At 43.9% G+C, this 20,512-nt stretch overlaps 1 protein-coding gene and 1 pseudogene across 1 annotated transcript in view; one reads left to right on the top strand and one right to left on the bottom strand.

The window, feature by feature from the left end:
- The window catches only part of LOC121282405 (flocculation protein FLO11-like), a 32,100-nt gene extending 30,233 nt beyond the window's left edge, over window positions 1-1,867 (bottom strand). Inside the window, exon 1 of the mRNA XM_041196122.1 lies at window positions 1,753-1,867. Within this exon, the coding sequence (XP_041052056.1) occupies window positions 1,753-1,867 (115 nt within the window). The remainder of the gene's footprint in view (window positions 1-1,752) is intronic.
- Window positions 1,868-1,933: 66 nt separating this feature from the next.
- Window positions 1,934-12,318, top strand: LOC121282404 (annotated as a pseudogene).
- The last annotated feature ends 8,194 nt before the right edge of the window (window positions 12,319-20,512 follow it).

Genomic DNA, 20,512 nt, shown 5'->3' with positions numbered 1-20,512 from the left:
GTTTTTTGATAGCTGGGCAGTTCTTTGACAGCTGGAAAGTTCTTTAACAGTTCTTTGACAGCAGGGCAGTTCTTTGACAGCTGGACAGTTCTTTAACAGTTCCTTGACAGCTGGACAGTTCCTTGACAGTTGGACAATTCCATTGAGTATGTTCATAAAAAGTGCATAATCACATTCACTTTTAAAAATCCCAATAGGTGCCTTATCTCTCCCAAAGGTGGCCCTAAACCCTATCCAAAGCTGTACCATGCCTATCCATGAATCCACCAAGTTCAGATCAGCTCTTACCTGTTCTAACCTGCAAACTGAGAATTCCACACTCCTAGCCTTTCAAAATCCCACTTCAGTGGAGACAGCTGACCATTTAAATGGCCAGCAGCCTCTGCAGATCAGAGATGCATGAACCCCTGCCCGACTCCAGTCCCGGCCCTGTGAAAATGGAACATGCCATGTTTGGGTGTGGTTTGTGGTATTTTCAGCCATTTTCATCATGACGGAGAGCCTTTCCATTGTAACAAAAACCTGGGCCATGGAGTCTTGACTTTGAGTTTTGAGTAAATGAAAAGATAATAGGAAATGTGAATTCCACAGATAGTTATGTCTCAGCATGTCCATTCAAGTAGGGTGGGGGGCACCCCACCCAAGGTCATTTAATTAAGAACATTCCGGTAATTTGAAGTAATTCTGAGTCTGTGCAGAAATCACAAAATACACCTGACTCCCGGCAGCCAGCTTACCAGCTTGCTGCTTTAGCCCTTAGTGATTTTCAGCCAGTGAATATATAGTCATTTTTTAAAGCATGGCTTCACAACAGAGGGCACCTCTGAAAGTTTCACACTCCTTCAGTACTGTGCTACTGTCAGCTTAGATTTCCACTCAAGTCTCTATCTGGAGTAGGACTTGAACCCACAAATTTCTGACTCATAAGGGATGAGTGCTATCAATTAAGTCACAACTGAGGGCAAACATAGGACAATGATTATAATGCAGGAGAATGAGTTGGCTACACAGTACTATGATTCATAACAGAGGTTTGTGTGCCTGTTGAGTGGCACCAAAGCTACTTCCAGAGATCAAGATGGAAGGTGTTGTCTCAACGAACTTGCATTGGTTGAATTTAGGTCATTTAGCAGCTTGAATTCATTTTGGATTGCCATTCTTGTATTTTGAAAAGATTGCACTTCGCCATAAATTAAACATGTCTTATCAGCCCTGGCAGTTCAAATTCAGATAATGAGGTCAGATTTCATAGATTACTTTGTAATAATTATATGCATTATGATTTAGAATAATACAGAAACTCAGCAAGAAAGTGTTAAACTTTGCTGCACTTTCCATTCATTTCATGAAAGATAAAATCTGCAGGGCAGCATCTTTGTAACTGCATTTCTGCAGGAAGCGGACAAGCTGAGGACCTCAGGCTCTGACCAGGTGCAAGTGCGGCTCCTGGCTGACGGCCTTAAGTCTGCCCAGATCCGTTGTTATTCAAAATAAAAATGCCTGCTAAAACTCAACAGGTCTGATTGCGTCTGCGGGGAAGAACACAGTTATCGTTTCGAGTCCGTATGACTCAACAGAACAGTTCTGTGTAACTCTAGTTCTGTCGAAGGGTCATGAGGACTCGAAACGTCAACTCTTTTCTTCTCCGCCGATGCTGCCAGACCTGCTGAGTTTTTCCAAGTATTTTTATTTTTGTTTTGGATTTCCAGCATCCGCAGTTTTTTGCTTTTATCCGTTTGTTATTCATCTTACCAGCAATGCCCAGAAACTGGGAACTGCTACTCGCCTTCAGCATTGGTCCATTAAATCCTCCAATAGCACCGTTACCAGCATCCGAAACCGGAAGATGATAAAGAAAAATGACCATAAATAGATCAGTTGCAGGTATGTGTGTCTGGTCCTGGAATAACAATCTGGAGTCTTATTTATAGGAAATGGGTGGATCTGGACTGGTTTTTTTCGATACTTTTGTTTCAGTTTGCATTTTTTTCTAGTTTAAGTGCAGAAGCGGAAAGAGCAGAAAATCAGCTCTCCATTCTGGACTGAGTGATTGACCCTGCAATTAGCTGCTGCAATCTGCTGTTGAGATATGCTAGTCCCATTTACAATGATGCCTTGAGCATTAAGTTGTGTTTTGTGTTTTAACAGAATGGCGACTTCGATTGAAGAAATGGTAAAGTCCGTTGACTCCAGGATAATTGTGGGAATTGAGCTTACAAACAGCAGCCAACATTATGATCTAACTTCAGCAGCGTGAATATAGAGAGCTCGGTAATACTGCACTCAATCCGAAACGAAGTTTGAGACCAGTTCGTGATATAATTATCCTATTCACCGGAGTTATGCATGTCGAATTTTCTCTTGTCCCTGCTTGGGCTGTAAAGTATAAGCCACTATCTGTTGGTCTAGGGTGGGGCGGGTAGATCGGTGGCCAGACCAATTCTACCTTAAGTAGTTGGCAGAGATTTACAGAATTCTTAAATGAACATGTTTGCTGAATGATTCAATCTGCCCGTCAGTTTGTTCATCTACCTTCGATCTGCTTATTTAGTTGTCTGTCGACTTCTCCACCACTGTTTCTATCGACTTAATTGAATCCATCACACTAGTAGTGGAGGATTGGGGAGTGAGAGCTGGGAATGAAGGATTTTGATGCAACGTTAGTTGGTTTGTGGGGGTGGTGGGACGGGTAGTCAGCTGGGCATGAAGGGGACCGCTGGGATGTTTGGGAGTGTGAGCTGGGCATGAGGGGATTTGATGGGGTGTGTTATGAGCCATCCCCAGGTGAGGTTCCCCAAACTTGTTGATCCAGATGAGACCCCTCATTTTGTCATCTTCTGGCTGGGACCCCCCCCCCCCCCCTCATTTTGTCATTGTCTGGCTGGGACCCCCCCAAATCGTTATGCCCCAGGTGAGGAGGGGTGAACTGGCTCCCTGTCTTTATTCAGCGCACCCCATTCTGTTGGTTGCAACAAGATTTAATCTAAAGAGAATCCCTTTCATGGACACCTTTTCCCCCAGACCTAATCGTTCTGGTTTTGAAAGAGTCAATTTGATCAGACTTTCTTGAGTTAAAAGCAAGAGTAAGTTTATTAACTACCAAAGGCAAGAAAAGATAAAACATGTGTATACAGTCATACAGGTTAAAGTAAGAATTTAACTTGAAGTAATGTACATAATTTTTTTTAAAGGTGTACAGAACAGTCCTTGACTCGTGGGGAGTAGGTGATTGAATGTTGTGGCTGTTGCAATTTGAGATTCCAGTAAAATTGATTCTGGTAGATAAAGAGTCAGTTTCGAGGTTCCAGTAGCGTTGAATTCGGTAGAGAGTTCCGGATACCTGCAAATTGGTGCTTTGCAGGGGTTCTGTGTGTGGCTGTTACTTCGGAGTCAAACTTCCAGCACTTGCTCTCTCTCAACACCCACCAGCAGCCAAACACTGGAGCAGTTTTTCAACTCACTTTTAACCCCTTCTTTGTATATTCCAAGTAGGAAGCGAATTCACAAATCTGTCTGGGCTTTGCTCACAGGGTTTCTTGATGAGATGATACTCATCTCCCATTATGTCCCATTGTCTCTACCCGAGGGAGCAATTAGTTTCTGGATGTCTTTAGAAGTACCTTGTCTGGCAATAGGGTAGGGTTCCATTACCTCTTGGGGAGTCACCCTGCAATACTCCAACCAGTGGCTTGTGTGCATTTTTAAAAACTCAGGTCTTACTTTCAAAGTCCAATATTTCTGGAAGCAGTTCGGTGTTTTTCCTTCATTATCATGATGCCTCCCCACCTCCCTGGAATGAAATGAGATTCATTCTCATTTCTTACAAAAAAGGGAAAAACTTGTAAACAACAAAACACTGTCATACACACATTCATTCTTTTAGCAATGGTCAATTTATCTTTTCCGGTTCTAACTAGGCTCTTTTAAGTTCTGGACAGGGCAACCGCAATAGCATTTGATTTCCCAGGAATGTGGGTGATTTTTAAGTAGAACGGCTGGAGGAACACATTCCAATGGAATAACCTGGCATTCTGGGTCTTAAACCTTCCCACAAAAGTTAATGGATTGCAGTTGGTATAGACTGTGGTCTCTCTGTACCCATTTCGGACGTATATCTCAAAGTATCTGAGGGCCAGTAATAAACCGAGGGTCTCCTGCTCTACTGTGGAGTACCATTTCTGATGTTTGTTGAGCTTTTTAGAGAAGTACCCGATTGGTCTCTGTATTCTGGATTCATCCTCCTGTAGGAGAACAGCCCCTACCCTAATATCATTTGCATCAATGGCTACTTTAAATGCCTAATTAAAGTTGGGGGCTGCAAGCATGGGCTCACCCATTAAAATGGCCTTCAGCTTTTCAAAAGCTGTTTGGCATTTCTCAGTCCACACTACCTTTGCTTTTTTCTGTAGTAGGTTTGTCAGTGGGGAGGCTACTGTGATAAAGTTTGGGATGAACTTGTGGTAGGGCCTCATGATTTCCCGTTTTGTGCTGGGAATGGGGAGCTGGGCTATGGCTTGCCATGGGCAGTATCTATCCTTGACCTACTATGCGTCCTAGATAGGCCACTTTAGCCTTAGCGAACTCGCTCTTTGTGAGATTGACTGCCAGATCAGCTGACTGTACTCTTTGGAGTAGGGCTTCCAGTTGCTCTACCTGGTTTTCCCAGGTGTCGCTATACATTAGGAGGTCGTCCATGTACATGACGCAGTTGGACAAGCCTGCCACTGCCTGCTTCATCAACCTTTGGAAGGTAGCCAGGGCCTTTTGGAGTCTGAAGGGCATAACCCAACCCTGGTATAATCCATCCGGAGTTACGAAGGTGGAAATTTCCTTCACACAGACTGTCAAAGGAACTTGCCAGTATCCTTTGAGTAAATATATATTCGTGATATAGGCTGCTTTACCTGCCCTATCTACCCACTCTTTCAGCCGGCGTATCAAGTAGGAGTCAGCTCAGGTCACTGCGTTAACTTTTCGGGAGTCAATGCAGAACCTTGTGGAGCTGCCCGGCTTGGCACAAGCACATGGGGAGCTCCAGCCACTGCTGCTAGGCTCTATTAGTCGGTGCTCCAGCATGTGGTTAATCTCCTTCTGGGCCTGGACCAGCTTCTCTGGGCCTACACGATATGAATGTTGCCTTATAGGAGGGGCCTCTCCCACATCCAGATCATGTAGAGCTAGTGTGGTGCAGCCTGGCACCACAGTCTCTGCATAAGCCTTTAAATGCAATGAGCAGCCTCATCAAGTCTGCTCCCTGTTCTGCACCTAAGTGGGAGAACAACGAGTCTAAGTTGGCTTGTATTTCTATATTGGGTTAGCTGGGCAGTGGCGGGTTCAATGTGGGCCTCACCCACATCTCCCTGCAATTCATCCCCAGTGCTACCCTCCTCCTCCAGGCAGGTGGCAATGGGACAGACCGTTACTTGCTTGTCTCCTTCTCGATTGTGATATTGCTTTATCATGTTGACATGACACAGCCTTTGTTTTTTCCCCCAATTTGGGGCCTCAATTAGATAGTTCACTTCCCCAAATTGCTTTGCTACTCTGGACAGGCACTGAGCTGGGCCTGTAAGGGTTCGCCTGGCATTGGTAGGAGCACTAACACATCATCTCCTGGCTGAAAGTTTCGGGTCTTGGCATGTCTGTCAGCCTCTTTTCTCATAGCCACCTGGAAGATTTTCAAATGCTCTCAGGCCACCTCGCAGGTTGTCATGAGTTGCTCCCGGAACACGGCTACGTAATTCAAAATGGAGAGTTCCTCCATCTGCTTGAAAGTCTTCTCCTTTATTATTTTCAGAGACCCTCCCACTTGGTGCCCATAAGCTAATTCAAACGGAATAAACCTGGTGGACTCATTGGGTGAGTCCCTGGTAGCAAACAGATGGAAACCTAGTCTTTTATCCCAGTCATGGGGGTACTTGTGGCAGTTTGCCTTGATCATTGTTTTTAGGGTTTGGTGGTATTGCTCGAGTCCCCTTGGGGCTGAAGACTTCAGTTGGGTCACACCCAGGTTACCTATGACTTCCTGGAATATCTCAGACATGAAATTTGAGCCCTGATCCGGCTGGATCTCGGTGGGTAGACCATACCTGGTAGAGAATTGGGCCAATTCCCTCACCACTGTTTTGGCAGATATGGTTCCCAGGGGAACTGCCTCTGGGAAATGGGTAGGCATAACCATGATGGTAAGGTTATACCTGTGGCCCCCTTTTGTTTTGGTTAGGGACCCTACAGAATCCACTAACACTTTGCTGAATGATTCCCCAAAGGCTGGCATGGGAATCACGGGTGCAGGTTGGAGTTTCCCCATAACCTGGCATGTGTGGCAAATTCTGCAAAACCTTACTACTTCCCTGTGGAGGTGCGGCTAGTAGAAATGCTGGCTGATGCAGGCTTGGGTTTTGCGTATACCAATTTGCCCAGCCATCAGAATTTTGTGAGCTAGCTGCAAGATTTCCCCATGGTACCTCGACAGCACCACTACCTGGTGGATCACTGTCCACTCCTCATTTGCAGGTCTGTGAGGGGTCTCCATTTCCTCATCAGCACCACATTTTTAATGTAGTAGCATTCGGGGACTGCTTCTGCCTTGGCCTCATTGTGAGCAGTCTGAGCTAATGTTTTTAACTGTGGGTCATTCTAATCCTAAACGCTCATTAACTCGTTCGAGGGACAGAACTTTTAGATCCTCAAAAGTAACTGCTTCTGGTTTTGCTAGAAAGGTACTGGCATCAAAAGTGGACACTTTAACACCTTCAGTTATATAGACTCAAGAAAGTCGCTTTACAGTTACCAAAAAATTGATTTCATAAGGACAATTTACTTTCCCTGGTCTAATTCGTTCATTTCATTCTGGGAAAAAATATTCCAGACTCCGAGCCCCAATTTTTTCAAATACCAGATAAGCGCTCCAATTTGTTACGACTCACTCCCAGGTGAGGTTCCCCAAAACTGTTGATCCAGGCAAGATCCCTCATTGTTATGCCCTGGATGAGGAGGGATGAACCGGCTCCCTGTTTTTATTCAGCTCTCCCCCACTTCTGTTGGTTACAACAAGAATTAATCTAAAAAGGATCCCTCCTCAGATACCTTTTTCCCAGATCAAATTGTTCCTGCTTTGAAGGAGCCAACTTGATCAGACTTTGAGTTAAAGGTAAGAGTAAATTCATTAACCAATAAAGGCGAGAAAAGATAAAACACCTGCATATACGGTCATACAGGTTAAAAGTAAGAATTTAATTTGAAGTAAGTGAATATAATACACATATTTTTAAAAAGGTATATGGAACAGTCCTTGACTCGTGGGGAGTAGCTGCTTGAGCGTTTCAGCCATTGTGATTCGAGATTCCAGTAAAATTGAATTCGGCGGAGGGATAGTGAGTTTTGAGGGTCCAGTAGAGTTGACTCCGACAGACAAATAGTCAGTTTCGAAGTTCTAGTAAGTTGAATTCAGTAGAGAGGGAGAAAGATTGGGATATCTGCAAAATGGCAAGTTGCAGAGGTATTGTATGTGGCTGTTACTTTTGAGTCAAACTTCCAGCACTTGCTCTCTCTCAGAACACTCACCAACAGACAGACAGCAAGGCAGCTTTTTAGCTCACTTTTAACTCCTTCCTTGTATACTCCAAATGGGAACCACATCCACAAATCTGGCTGAGCATTTTTCATAGGATTTCTTGATGAGATGTTATTCGTCCCCCATTATGTCCCATTGTCTCTACCGGAGGGAGCAATTAGTTTCTGGATGTCTTTAGAAGCACCTTGTCTGGCAACAGGGTGGAGTTCCATTACTTCTTAGGGAGTCACTCTGCAATTTTCCAGCCAGTGTCTTGTGTGTATTTTTTAAAAACTCAGGTTTTATTTTTAAAGTCCAATATTTCCAGATGCAATTTGGTTTTTCCTTCATTATCATGACAGATTTGGTGGGGCTGGGCATGAAGGGGGTCTGATGGGATGCTGGTGGGTGTGTGTGAGCTGGGCATGAAGGGGATTGTTGGGATGTTGGTTGGTGCGTGTGAGCTGGGCATGAAGGGGTTTGATGGGATGTTGGTGGGTGCGTGTGAGCTGGGCATGAGAGGCTTTGATGGGGCATTGGTGGGGGGATGTGTGAGCTGGGCATGAGGGGGTCTGATGGGACTTTGGTGGGTGTGTGAGCTAAGCAGGAGGGGGTCTGATGGAATGTTGGTGGGTGCATGTGAGCTGCGCATGAGGGGATTGAATGGGATGTTGGTGGGGGAGTGTGAACTGGGCATTAGATGGTTTGATGGAATCTTAGTTAGACCAGGGATTGAGCTGAGCATGAAGGGGCAGAGTTCAGAATTGAAGCCTGTTTGCTGTTTCTTGGCAGCCAGTCCGCAACTCTGAAAACATAAAAAAGAAAAAAAAATGTCCAAATTCTTGTATTGAACACCAATTGTATTAAACACAAAAAAGGTCATGAAAATATGCAGATCTGTTAGCATCTGTGTAGAGAGTTGAACATTTCTTGAGAACTTTGCTGCCTTATAAGTCAGGCTAACAACTGAGGTACCTCATCCCTCTTCAAGCCTAGCAGAAACCAGCTATTGTTACTGTTTGACCAGGAAATGAAGAGCAGGATTGGCAGCTGGAGTCTTAAGTGCTTGACAGAGGAGTGAGGGTAGGGGGAAATCTAAGAGGAAAGAAAACATGGATATGTAACTCTGGGAATATTCACATTAGAGTCAAAGTCAGCCCCTTAATGTGTGGGTGGAAGTTAGTACCAATCATAGAAAGTGCAGCATGAATAATTGAGAGAGAAATTCAGCTTGGAAGGTGGCACAAAATGGGAGGGAATCAATATTCAGGTCAACTTGACTTCACTGGAGCTGAGTTATTGGATGAGCAGGTGTCTGATACAATGTCACACAGGAGTAATTTCTGCCCTTTGTACTTTGTTCTCCCCTCCACCTCCCTCCCTCTGCATTCTCTAAGTTCAGTGCTGTTGTGACAGATGTAATTAGAAATTGTGTTATCCCATTCTAGTTACATCCTGTTTACAAACATGCAGAATTGTGTGCAAACAGCAAGGCTGCTGGCCTATACCCTTTGGAGTTTAGAAGAATGAGAGGTGACCTTATTGAAACATATAGGATCCTGAGGGGACTTGACAGGATGGATGCTGAGAGGATGTTTCACCTTTTGGGAGAGACTAGAACTCAGGGACACAGTTTAAGAATAAGAGATCTCCCTTTTAAGATGGAGATGAGGAGACTTTTTTTTTGCTTGAGGGGTGTTAGTCTGTGGAATTCTCTTCCCCCAGAGAACAGTGGAGGCAGGATCATTGATTTATTTTACTTCTGCTTCTAAGCCCTATGCTCCTATGTAAACCTGATACCACTACATTTCTACAAATGTGGCCAATTGATTACAGTAATGTTAATTTATAATAAGGAATCTAAACTACTTTTCTGGTTATAAATTTATAAAACGTACATTTTCGAAGCCAGTTATTCAGTTTATTTTTAAATAAATTACTTTCCCTCTTGGATTACCTTACCTTTGTTGAGCACTTTGAGTTGATTATGTGTTGACATCTCTTTAATATTTTGCTTGAGCGATTATTCTTGTCACCTGAACCTAGTCACTAAATGGCAGCCAGCTGATTTCCAATTCAACCAAATTTCCAACAGGGAGTCATTGGAGAGTAATTAGGTTTAGGGAAGAATTGCAACTCCCCATATCTCAAAGCCCTTAAAGCAACTCTTATTCGGTTGGCAAATGCAGCAGCTGATTGTGCATGATAGTCGAGAAAGATGACAGCAGAGCAATGATTTGGTGCATCAAAAAACTTAATCAAGATAGTTAAAAAAAAATTACCTTTAACAGATTTGTGCTGGCTTTCCTTAATTAATCCAATTTTAATTCAAATGTATCCAGGTGGTTGTTCCTTTTTTCTCAGATTATCATCTCTGAGAGCATTCCCACCAAGGTTAAACTGACTGGCCTGTAGTTGTTGGGCTTATCCTTGCATCCTTTTTTGAACAAGAGTCTGATTTTTGATGCAAAATATTCATTTTGTATCTCAACCATGCTCTCTCCCTCCATGTGTAAGTCCCCTTTTTGGTGCCTAATCGGCCTCATCCCTCCTTTTATCACCCTTCTACTTTTTAAATGCATATAGAAGCCTTTTGGATTCCCTTTTGTGTTAACTGCCAGTCTCCTTTTCTGCTGTCTGCTTCACTTTTTTCCTTTTTTCCCTTCCCCTCTATATTCACCCTAGTTCTTGTATTATCAACTTGACATCTGTCATATGCCTCCTTTTTCTGTTTCATCTTACTCTCTGTCTCTTTCATCATGCAGGGAGCTTTGGCTTTGTTTGCCCTACCTTTCATCCCCTGCTGTCTGTACCCTCTTTTAGAGGCAGCTCATTCTTCAATACAGTTTTGTCTGCCAATCTTTGATTCTAATTTACTTGGGCCTAATCTGCTTTCGCCCCATTGATATTGACCCACCTCGAAATAATAACATTTACAGTGGATTGATCCTTGTCCTTTTCCATAGCTAACCTAAACTTTATGATTCTATGGTCACTGGCTCCTATATGACCTCCTACTGACACTTGATCCACTTGACCCACCTCATTCCGCAGAACTAGATCCAGCAAAGCTTCTTTTTACGTTGGACAGCAAACATACTGATCTAGAAAATTCTACTGAATACATTTCAGGAACTCGCCTCCTTCTCTATTCTTTACACTATTACTTTTCTAGTTTATAGTAGGATAATTAAAGTACCCATTATGACTACTTCATATATGCTCAAGTCCTGAGGTAAGGTTTGAACCCATAACCTACTCACTCAGAATGGCCTAGTGGAAGGGCATCGCAGTCAAACTAACTCTGTTCTTGCCACATGCACATTTTCTAACAGGAATTTGAACATGACCAGGAGCAGAAATCCTGGCTAATTTTTTCCTCTTTGATTTTTTGTGAGCCAACTGTATTACCTCAGCTGCTGCCTTGGATCAGTTAAGGTAATTTTGCACAGATCAAGGATAAAATCTGGGATTGTACTGGTCATTGTAGCACATTCAACAGTGATTTATCCATAGAGTGAGGTATGGCCTACCTTTCTAAGTTTGGGAGAAACAGGAAAATAAATTTATCTTAAAAATATGGATGAAAAATTTCCCATGGCAAAGGAGTTCTTCCAATCTCCTTGCCAATATTTAGTCTTCAATCAGTAAAGCAGGTTATCTGGTCATTATTACCTTGCTGTTTGTGGGATCTTCCTGTGTGCAAATTAGCGGCCATGATTTTCTATTTGACTGCATGACTGCACTTCAAAAAAGTACTTCATTAGCTGTAAAGTGCTTTGGAAAGTCCTTAGGATGTGAAAAGTCATATATAATGCATATTGTTCTTTCTGTTTCCTTTGAGAGAAACTGCAATGGGAAATTTTATCAACATTTTCTTTTAATGGTTTGTGATAGTCATCCATATTCTACATTCCATTTTGCAGGACATATGCTGAATGCGGTGTTGTACAAAGTCCACCACCACCTACTCTACAGAAAGGCAAGAAAGGAACGTGTGTGTTCATCAAGACCCCATTCTCACTCTATGGCACCGTTAGGGTCCTCAGCTATGTCTTTGGGGATCACCAGATCTCCCTTCTGTTTTCCAATCCCCTTGACTGCATCAAATACGACACCGAGTTCGTTCTGCATATTCCTGACACCAAAACAAAGACTGATTGAAATTTGTACAATAAGATGTACACACAACTGCATGAATCTAGTTTCTTCACCAAAACTTCCATTGGCAGAGGAAATGCAGCACTGCAACTCAATAAAGAGGGAATGGAAGTTTCAGCTACAATGTCAAATGTGAATTACAAAGCTATAATTAAATTGGAGGTTCGAGATCTTTTCTCCGTACAAGCCGAATAATTAAAAAGAATCTCCAGGGGAAAAGTATCTCAAAATTCCATCACGTTAACTGAACATCTTATTTTTCTTATTTTCCAGTGCTATGAAATCTACATTAAGACTGATTAGTTATCATAGGACTATAAAGTCCAATTATATAGAATAATAATGTAAGAATTTGATTTGTATCCTATTTGTAAAGATTCTTAATAAGACCATTGTACTATCTCTAACACCTTCTTCCTGCATGCTCACTGTTCAAATATGATACATTTTCCCACTGTGACACTTTGTTTCTCAGTACCTGAAACCCTGATCTGCCTCCTCCGTCCCTCCCTTCTATAAGCTAAGGGCTTCTATAATCTACACTTGGTATTATATAACCACTCTTACTGAACTTAAAAATGGGTGTTATTGTGACATTGGACGATATTGTAGAGTCCATGATACTGGATCAACCGAGTTTTGTGTATCCCTCCCAAATGGAAGTGAAAATCGGGAGATGTATAACGGGCATCTGACATTACTCACTTACAATCACGCATATTACCCCCTCGTTGTACAAAAGCAAAATACTGTGGATGCTGGAAATCTGAAATAAACTCAGGTCAGGCTGCGAAAGGTCATTGACCTGAAACGTTAACTCCGTTTCTCTCCACAGATGCCTGCCTGACCTGCTGCCTATTTCCTGTGCCTTTTTATTTTCATTATCCGCTCCTTGTCTCTTCCGCTCTTCCAATAGTTGGAAATTCCTACACCGTGGCTCTTGCCCACTCATCTAGTTTCCATATTCAATTATATTTTTTAACATCCTGCAAAATGTTAATTTCAGAACTCTGCTGCTATGTCATTAAACATCTGGATAGTGTGAAAATTAACCACTCAGAACAGAATGGTGTCTGGGATCAGAAGTGTTTGGCACCTGAGAAGGCTTTGCCTCCTGATTCCTTCATGTTCCATCACTATTACTAATAAACATTGTTCTAGCCAACCAGATCCTTTTGATTCCTTTTGGAGATATGGCAGTGAAGTGCACAGTGGTAGTTTTAACCTGCAGTTTAAACTGTCCCTTTCGTGTTGATGGGCAACAGTTTTGGGTGTGCATTAGTGTGTCGATCAGTTTTTAATCTGACACTTGGCTGCACAAAAGGCAGGGGTGATGTAAGAATTAAGCCAGCAGTGTCACCATGGCTTTGAGTTTGTTGTGGACGCAGAGCAACTCTGGCTCGGTGTGAAGCCACATTTCTGCTGGGTCTTCAGTGGGCATTGGTAAATGTGCCTTTCTCTGAGGAAAGTGAGCATTGTACTAAAATTTAAACAATTAGCTGCTTATGGTGCCTGCTCATAGAAACAGATAGCAGATTAAACTTGCTTTACCTGCAGCACAGTCTGTAACACTTAGCTGACTCATGTTAACTAAAGCATAAAGGAGAACTTCAAATGACATCAGTGGACTACAAGAGCCAAACTTGAGTAATATTCCAACCTAGAAACAGAATGTGAAAAAGCTGGGCACCAAGGCTATGGGTCAGATAATACTACAGTGGTCATTTGCTAACTTTGCAACTCCAACAGGTAGCTTCACACACTGTGACCATCCATTGGAAACTTAGGTTCATGTTGTACACAGTTTCCTGATCAGAAAGCAGATAGTGCACAGAGGAGGCCTTACTTTCCAATAGACAGTGCGTGCAGGCTAAGTCTCCGCTCCGAGACTGCACCTTGTATAGCTACTGTCGTATAAGTGTTTACGTTTTAAGACCAACTTGTGAAGCGCCACTTCCTGCATGGAGCCTTGTCAGGTGGGAGCATAGGCTGCAAAATTGCAGCTGCGGTGTCGCCATCCTTCCTCTCTCTCTGTATTATAGCTTTCTAAAGAATGTATCAGCTTAAAATGAGGCATTGCAGGATCTGGTGAATTTGGATGATCATTAGAACATGAATTAGATGAACAAAGAAAAGATACAAATCAATATGGAATTGAAAGCTTACATTGTTTGAGGGTTTCATCATGTTCAGTAATCTAATGAACAGTTTGATTTTGTTTTAATTGAAAGGTATTTAACTCCTGTTTAGATATTTTATTTTTCCTCTGTCTCTGTTCTTTTCAGTTGAGAAGACATGACAAAATAAATTAGGTTGTCTTTGAGTTTGCTAACATTGGTGCCCGATTGAGACACATTTACTTTTTACACATCTTTACACATTACACAGTTGAACTCCTGCAGTCACTTATTAGAAACTTGTCTGTAAAATTCTGCTTATGTAACTCAATGATTGAGCAATCATTGGGATCTGCAATCCCGATAAATCACTGCACTTTTGTAAAAGAAGAAATGTTGGACGTGAGGAATAAAAACAACTGTTGATGGAATATGGAAAAAATTAAAGATAGGTTAATGCATTGGGTTGGACCTTTAACTCTTTAAGCTGTAAAAAGCCTCAACCTCAAAATGCTACCCAGTTTTACACTGGGCTGCTATGTACTTCCAACACATAGTATTTTTTCAATAAAAACATTTGTGGTGAATGTGGCATGTTTTTGTGGTTATTAATAGGACATTCCAACCTGGTTAATGTTGTGTTCGCACTGTCATTTTTATTACTTGTTACCTTATACCTGAGGCTGTTCTCCTTGGAGAAGATTAGAGATTTGATAGCGGTATTGAAAATCACGAGGGGTCTGGACAGAGTAGACAGGGAGAAACTGCTTCCATTGATGAAAGGGCAGAGGAGACTGATTTAAGGTGATTGGCAAAAGAAGCAACGACGACGAGGAAAAAATTTTACGCAGTGAGTGTTTAGGATCTGGAATGCACTGCCTGACAGTGTGGTGGAGACAGATCCAATCAAGGCCTTCAAAAGAGAATTATCAGTAGGGAAAAAATTGCAGAGCTACAGAGAAAATTCTGAGGAGTGGGATGAAGTGAATTATTCATGCAGAGAGCTGACAGGGACTCGATGGGCCAAATGGCCTCCTTCTGTGCTGTAACCTTTATATATGATTCTATATGTAAACCAGGTGAAAGGATTGACGCTGGTTCAAAGCTAACTATATAGAGCAATTTAGAGCTCTTGAAAACTTAAAACCTTCCATCTGCTATTTTTTTCGGATATTTGTTCTGTATATATCAGAATAAATTACACTCAGAAAGGACATGTCAGGAGACATGGAGAGTTGCTGCTGTGCGCTGGGTCACTGACCATTCCAGATATTCCGGTATTGTCCTGGAATTTGGCTGATGTCCCGCATCCCAGGCATGGGCTTCCTGGGACACCATTTGTCCCGGATTCCTCCGGGCAGCAAGGGAGGGGAAGGGTGCAAGATCTCCTTGCTGCTGCCCAGCCATCGTTGGTGTCTGTACATGCACATTGTGCTGCTGCAGCATAGGCGCAAGCCAGAGCTGGCACAGTGCGCCTGCGCAGACACAGCAATGAGGGAGCACAGCACTAGTGGCCAGCACCATCTTCCTCCCAACTTCAACAGGTGGGTGGTTGGGGTATGCGGGGGCTCTGGCGGCGTCCGGGATTGGGGATGTGTCCGGTAGCAGCTGGCAGTGAGGGGTCTGGGCCCCAGCGATGGCACTCAGGCCTGACTTGGAGCAGGGGACGTGCTCTGAAGTTCAGTGCCCCGGCAGCGGCAGCTGTTGCAGGCCCGATTCTCGTGGGGGATGGGTGTCAGGTTCGGCACAAGTCCAGAGAGCAGTCCGGGCAATCAGGTGATGTTGAGAGGAGTGGGTGTTTTGGGGGTTGTTGGGGCCAGGAAGGGGGAGTTGTTCAGGGAGGCCTGGGGTGTTGAGGGGAGGGAAGGGGGACCGGGTGGCCTAGGGCAGGGTGGGGCGCTGTGGTGGTGGGTATCCCAGGAGGGTAGGGGGTTCCAGGGAGGCCTTGGCGGTGGTGATCTGGGGAGGCCTCAGGTGGGTTGATCTGGGGAAGGGTAGGGATAGAAGGGGCCAGTGAGGCCACAGTTTTGGTGGGTGAGGCCCATGACGGAAAGGGGAAGTGGGTGCCAAAGAGGAGAAGGGGTAGTCTGCTTCCCTGGACGTATCTTCATCCCCCGCTCCTAAGGCCTTGTTAGAAACAAGATAAGGCTGAAGCATTTGCAACAATCTTCAGCCAGAAGGGTTGAGTGGATGAGCCACTTGGCCTCCTCTGGGGGTCTCCAGCATCACGGATGCCTGTCTTTAGCCAATTCAATTCACTCCACGTGATGTCAAGAAACGGTTGAAGGCATTGGATACTGCGAAGGATATGGGCCCTGGCAATAGTACTGAAGACGTGCTCCAGAAATTGCCGCACTGCTAACCAAGCTGTTCCAATACAGCTACAACACTGGCAGCTGCCTGGCAATGTGGAAAATTGTCCTGTACACAAATAGCAGGACAAATCCAACCCAGCCAATTACCATCCCATCAGTCTACTCTCCATCATCAGTAAATTGATGGAAAGTGTCATCAACAGTGTTATCAAGCGGCAGTATGAATTTGATAGAATGTTACTCTGCTCCTCTGTCCCAAGCCTTTCAATTAGAAAACCGGAGCAAAGTGAACTTGTGGCATCTGTGTTGAGTTGAGCTGGAAGATGAAGTTGAATCACAGCTGTTTATTTTCCCAATGCACTCTTTGCCAACTTTGGCCAAGCTGTTCACCCCAGTAGTTTCCTCAAAGTCAGCAAATCTGCATTAAAATGAATAGTCTCAAAGGTAAGCGGGTTGATCCCCCAGACCAGGAAGAGGTATCCAGCAGATTGGGGTTGATTGGTAGGTGAACGGTATAACCATGAATGAGTTAATACTGTTTCCAAAACATGTGACGATAATAAACAAACAAGTCTCATGGCATCAGGTCAAACATGGGCAAGGAATCCTCTTGCTGATTCGATGTACTGTCCACCCTCAGCCGATGAATCAGTGCTCCTCTATGTTGAACACCATTTGGAGGAAGCACTAAGGGTGCAAGGCTGCAGAATATACTCTGGGTGGGGGACTTCAATGTCCATCACCAAGAGTTGCTTGGTAGCATTAATACTGGCTGAGTCCTAAATGGCTGCAAGACTGGGTCTGTGGCAGGTGGTGAGGAAGCCAACAAGATAGAAAAACATACTTGACCTTATCCTCAACAGCCTGCCTGCCGCAGATGCATCTATCCATGGTAGGAGTGACCACTGCACAGTTGTTGTGGAGACGAAGTCCCGTCTTCACATTGAGAATACCCTCCATCTATCATTGCTAAATGGGATAGAGTTCATACAGATCTAGCAATTCAAGAGTGGGCATCCATGAGGCGCTGAGGGCCATCAGCAGCAGCAGAATTGGACTTAACCACATCCTGTAATCTTGTGGCCTGGCATATCCCCCAGTCTACCATTACCACCAAGCCAGTGATCAACCCTGGTTCAATGAAGAGTGCAGAAGGACATGTCAGGAGCAGCACCAGGCATACCTAAAAATGAGGTGTCAATCTGGTGAAGCCACAACACAGGACTATTTGCATGCCAAACAGCATAAGCAGCAAGCAAAAGACAGAGCAAGCTATTCTACTACCAACAGATCAGATCTAAGTTCTGCAGTCCTGCCACATCCAGTTGTGAAAGTTGGTGGACAATTAAACAGCTCATTTGAAGAGGAAGCTCCACAAATATCCCCATCCTTAATGATGGGGAGCCCAGCATACCAGTGCAAAAGATAAGGCTGAAACATTTGCAACAATCTTCAGCCGGAAGTGCCGAGCAGATGATCCATCTCAGCCTCCTCCGGAGGTCCCCAGCATCACAGATGGCAGTCGACAGCCAATTCAATTCACTCCTCATGATATCAAGAAACAGTTGAAGATACTGCAATGGATATGGTCCTGACAATATTCTGGCAATAGTGCTGAAGATTTGTGCTACAGAACTTGCTACACCCCTAGCCAAGCTGTTCAAGTACAGGTACAACACTGGCATCTACCCAGCAATGCGAAATATTGACCGGGTATGTCCTGTACACAAAAAGCTGGACAAATCCAACTCGGCCAATTACCAGAGATAAAAACAAAAAAACTGCGGATGCTGGAAATCCAAAACAAAAACAGAATTACCTGGAAAAACTCAGCAGGTCTGGCAGCATCGGCGGAGAAGAAAAGAGTTGACGTTTCGAGTCCTCATGACCCTTCGACAGAACTTGAGTTCGAGTCCAGGAAAGAGCTGAAATATAAGCTGGTTTAAGGTGTGTGTGTGGGGGGCGGAGAGATAGAGAGACAGAGAGGTGGAGGGGGTTGGTGTGGTTGTAGCGACAAACAAGCAGTGATAGAAGCAGATCATCAAAAGATGTCAACAACAATAGTACAATAGAACACATAGGTGTTAAAGTTAAAGTTGGTGATATTATCTAAACGAATGTGCTAATTAAGAATGGATGGTAGGGCACTCAAGGTATAGCTCTAGTGGGTTTTTTTTATATATAATGGAAATAGGTGGGAAAAGGAAAATCTTTATAATTTATTGGGAAAAAAAAAGAAGGGGGAAACAGAAAGGGGGTGGGGATGGGGGAGGGGACTCACGACCTAAAGTTGTTGAATTCAATATTCAGTCCGGAATACACCTTCCGGACTGAATATTGAATTCAACAACTTTAGGTCGTGAGTCCCCTCCCCCATCCCCACCCCCTTTCTGTTTCCCCCTTCTTTTTTTTTCCCAATAAATTATAAAGATTTTCCTTTTCCCACCTATTTCCATTATATATAAAAAAAACCCACTAGAGCTATACCTTGAGTGCCCTACCATCCATTCTTAATTAGCACATTCGTTTAGATAATATCACCAACTTTAACTTTAACACCTATGTGTTCTATTGTACTATTGTTGTTGACATCTTTTGATGATCTGCTTCTATCACTGCTTGTTTGTCGCTACAACCACACCAACCCCCTCCACCTCTCTGTCTCTCTATCTCTCCGCCCCCCACACACACACCTTAAACCAGCTTATATTTCAGCTCTTTCCTGGACTCGAACTCAAGTTCTGTCGAAGGGTCATGAGGACTCGAAACGTCAACTCTTTTCTTCTCCGCCGATGCTGCCAGACCTGCTGAGTTTTTCCAGGTAATTCTGTTTTTGTTTCGGCCAATTACCACCCCATCAGTCTACACTCCATCATCAGTAAAGTGATGGAAGGGGTCATCAACAGTGCTATCAAGTGGCATTTGTTTAGCAATAACCTCACTGATGCTTTGTTTGGGTTCTGCCAGGGTCACTCTGCTTCTGATCTCATTACAGCCTTGGTTCAAACATGGACAAAAGAGCTGAACCAGAGGTGAGGTGAGAGTGACTTCCCGTGACATCAAGGCAGCATTTGACTGAGTGTGGCATCAGGAGCCCTAACAAAACTGGAGTCAATGGGAACCAGGGGGAAATCTCTCAACTAGTTGGAGTCATACCTAGCACAAAGGAAGATGGTTGTGATTGTTGAAGGTCAATCATTCAATTCCAGGACATCAGGAGTTCCTCAGGGTAGTGTCCTAGGCCCAACCACCTTCAGCTGCTTGATCAATGACGTTTCTTCCATCGTAAGGTCAGAAGTGGAGATGGTTGCTGATTATTGCACAATGTTCAGCACCATTTGTGACTCAGCTACTGAAGCAGTTCATGTCCAAATGCAGCAGGACCTGGACAGTACTCAGGCTTGGGCTGACAAATGGCAAGTAACATTTGTGCCACATATGTACCAGGCAATGACTATCTCCAACAAGAGAAAATCTAATCGTCACTCCTTGACATTCAATGGCATTACCATCATTGAATACCCCACTATCAACATTCTGGACTATCCATAAAAATACTGTGGCAATGAGAGTAGGTCAGAGGCTAGAAATCCTGCAACGATTAACTCACCTCCTGACTCCCCAAAGCCTGTCTGCTATCTACAAGGCACAAGTCAGGAGTGTGATGGAATACTCTCCACTCCTACAACACTCAAGAAGCTTGACACTGTCCAGGAGAAAGCAGCCCGTTTGATTGGCACGACATCCACAAACATTCACTCCCTCCACCACCGATGCACAGTGGCAGCAATGTGTACAATCTACAAGATTTTCTGTAGGAACTCACCAAGGGTCCTTAGACAGCACTTTCTAAACCCATGACCACTACCATCTAGAAGGACAAGGGCAGCAGATGGATGGAAACATCACCATCTGGAAGTTCCCTTCCAAGCCACTCATCATCCTGACTTGCTATTCCTTCACTGTTGCTCGGTCAAAATCCTTGAACACCCTTCCTAACAGCACTGCAGGTGTACCTACACCACATGGACTGGAGTGGTTCAAGAAGGCAGCTCACCACCACCTTCTCAATAAATGCTGGCCAAGCCAGCAACGCCCACATCCCATGAATGAATACTTTTTAAAATTACAATAATATCACTGCACCATCCACTATGAAGGCAGCCTTTACCTCTGTGGCTACAAATTAACCACCATCATTACCGTGTACTTTTGTCACAATAGCCATGGACCCCCACGATCATAGATATAAAAGGTTGGGCAGGAGATACAATGTGAGGGAGAAGTTTTTTATGCAGTGAGTGGTAATGACTTGGAGCTCACTGTCTACAAGGGTGGTGGGAGCAGAGAAGATGAATGGTTTC

This window comes from Carcharodon carcharias, chromosome 9 (assembly GCF_017639515.1).
Source record: "Carcharodon carcharias isolate sCarCar2 chromosome 9, sCarCar2.pri, whole genome shotgun sequence".
Lineage (NCBI taxonomy): Eukaryota > Metazoa > Chordata > Chondrichthyes > Lamniformes > Lamnidae > Carcharodon > Carcharodon carcharias.
The sequence above is the reverse complement of the archived record's forward strand: the minus strand, read 5'-3'. Positions and strand labels throughout refer to the sequence as shown.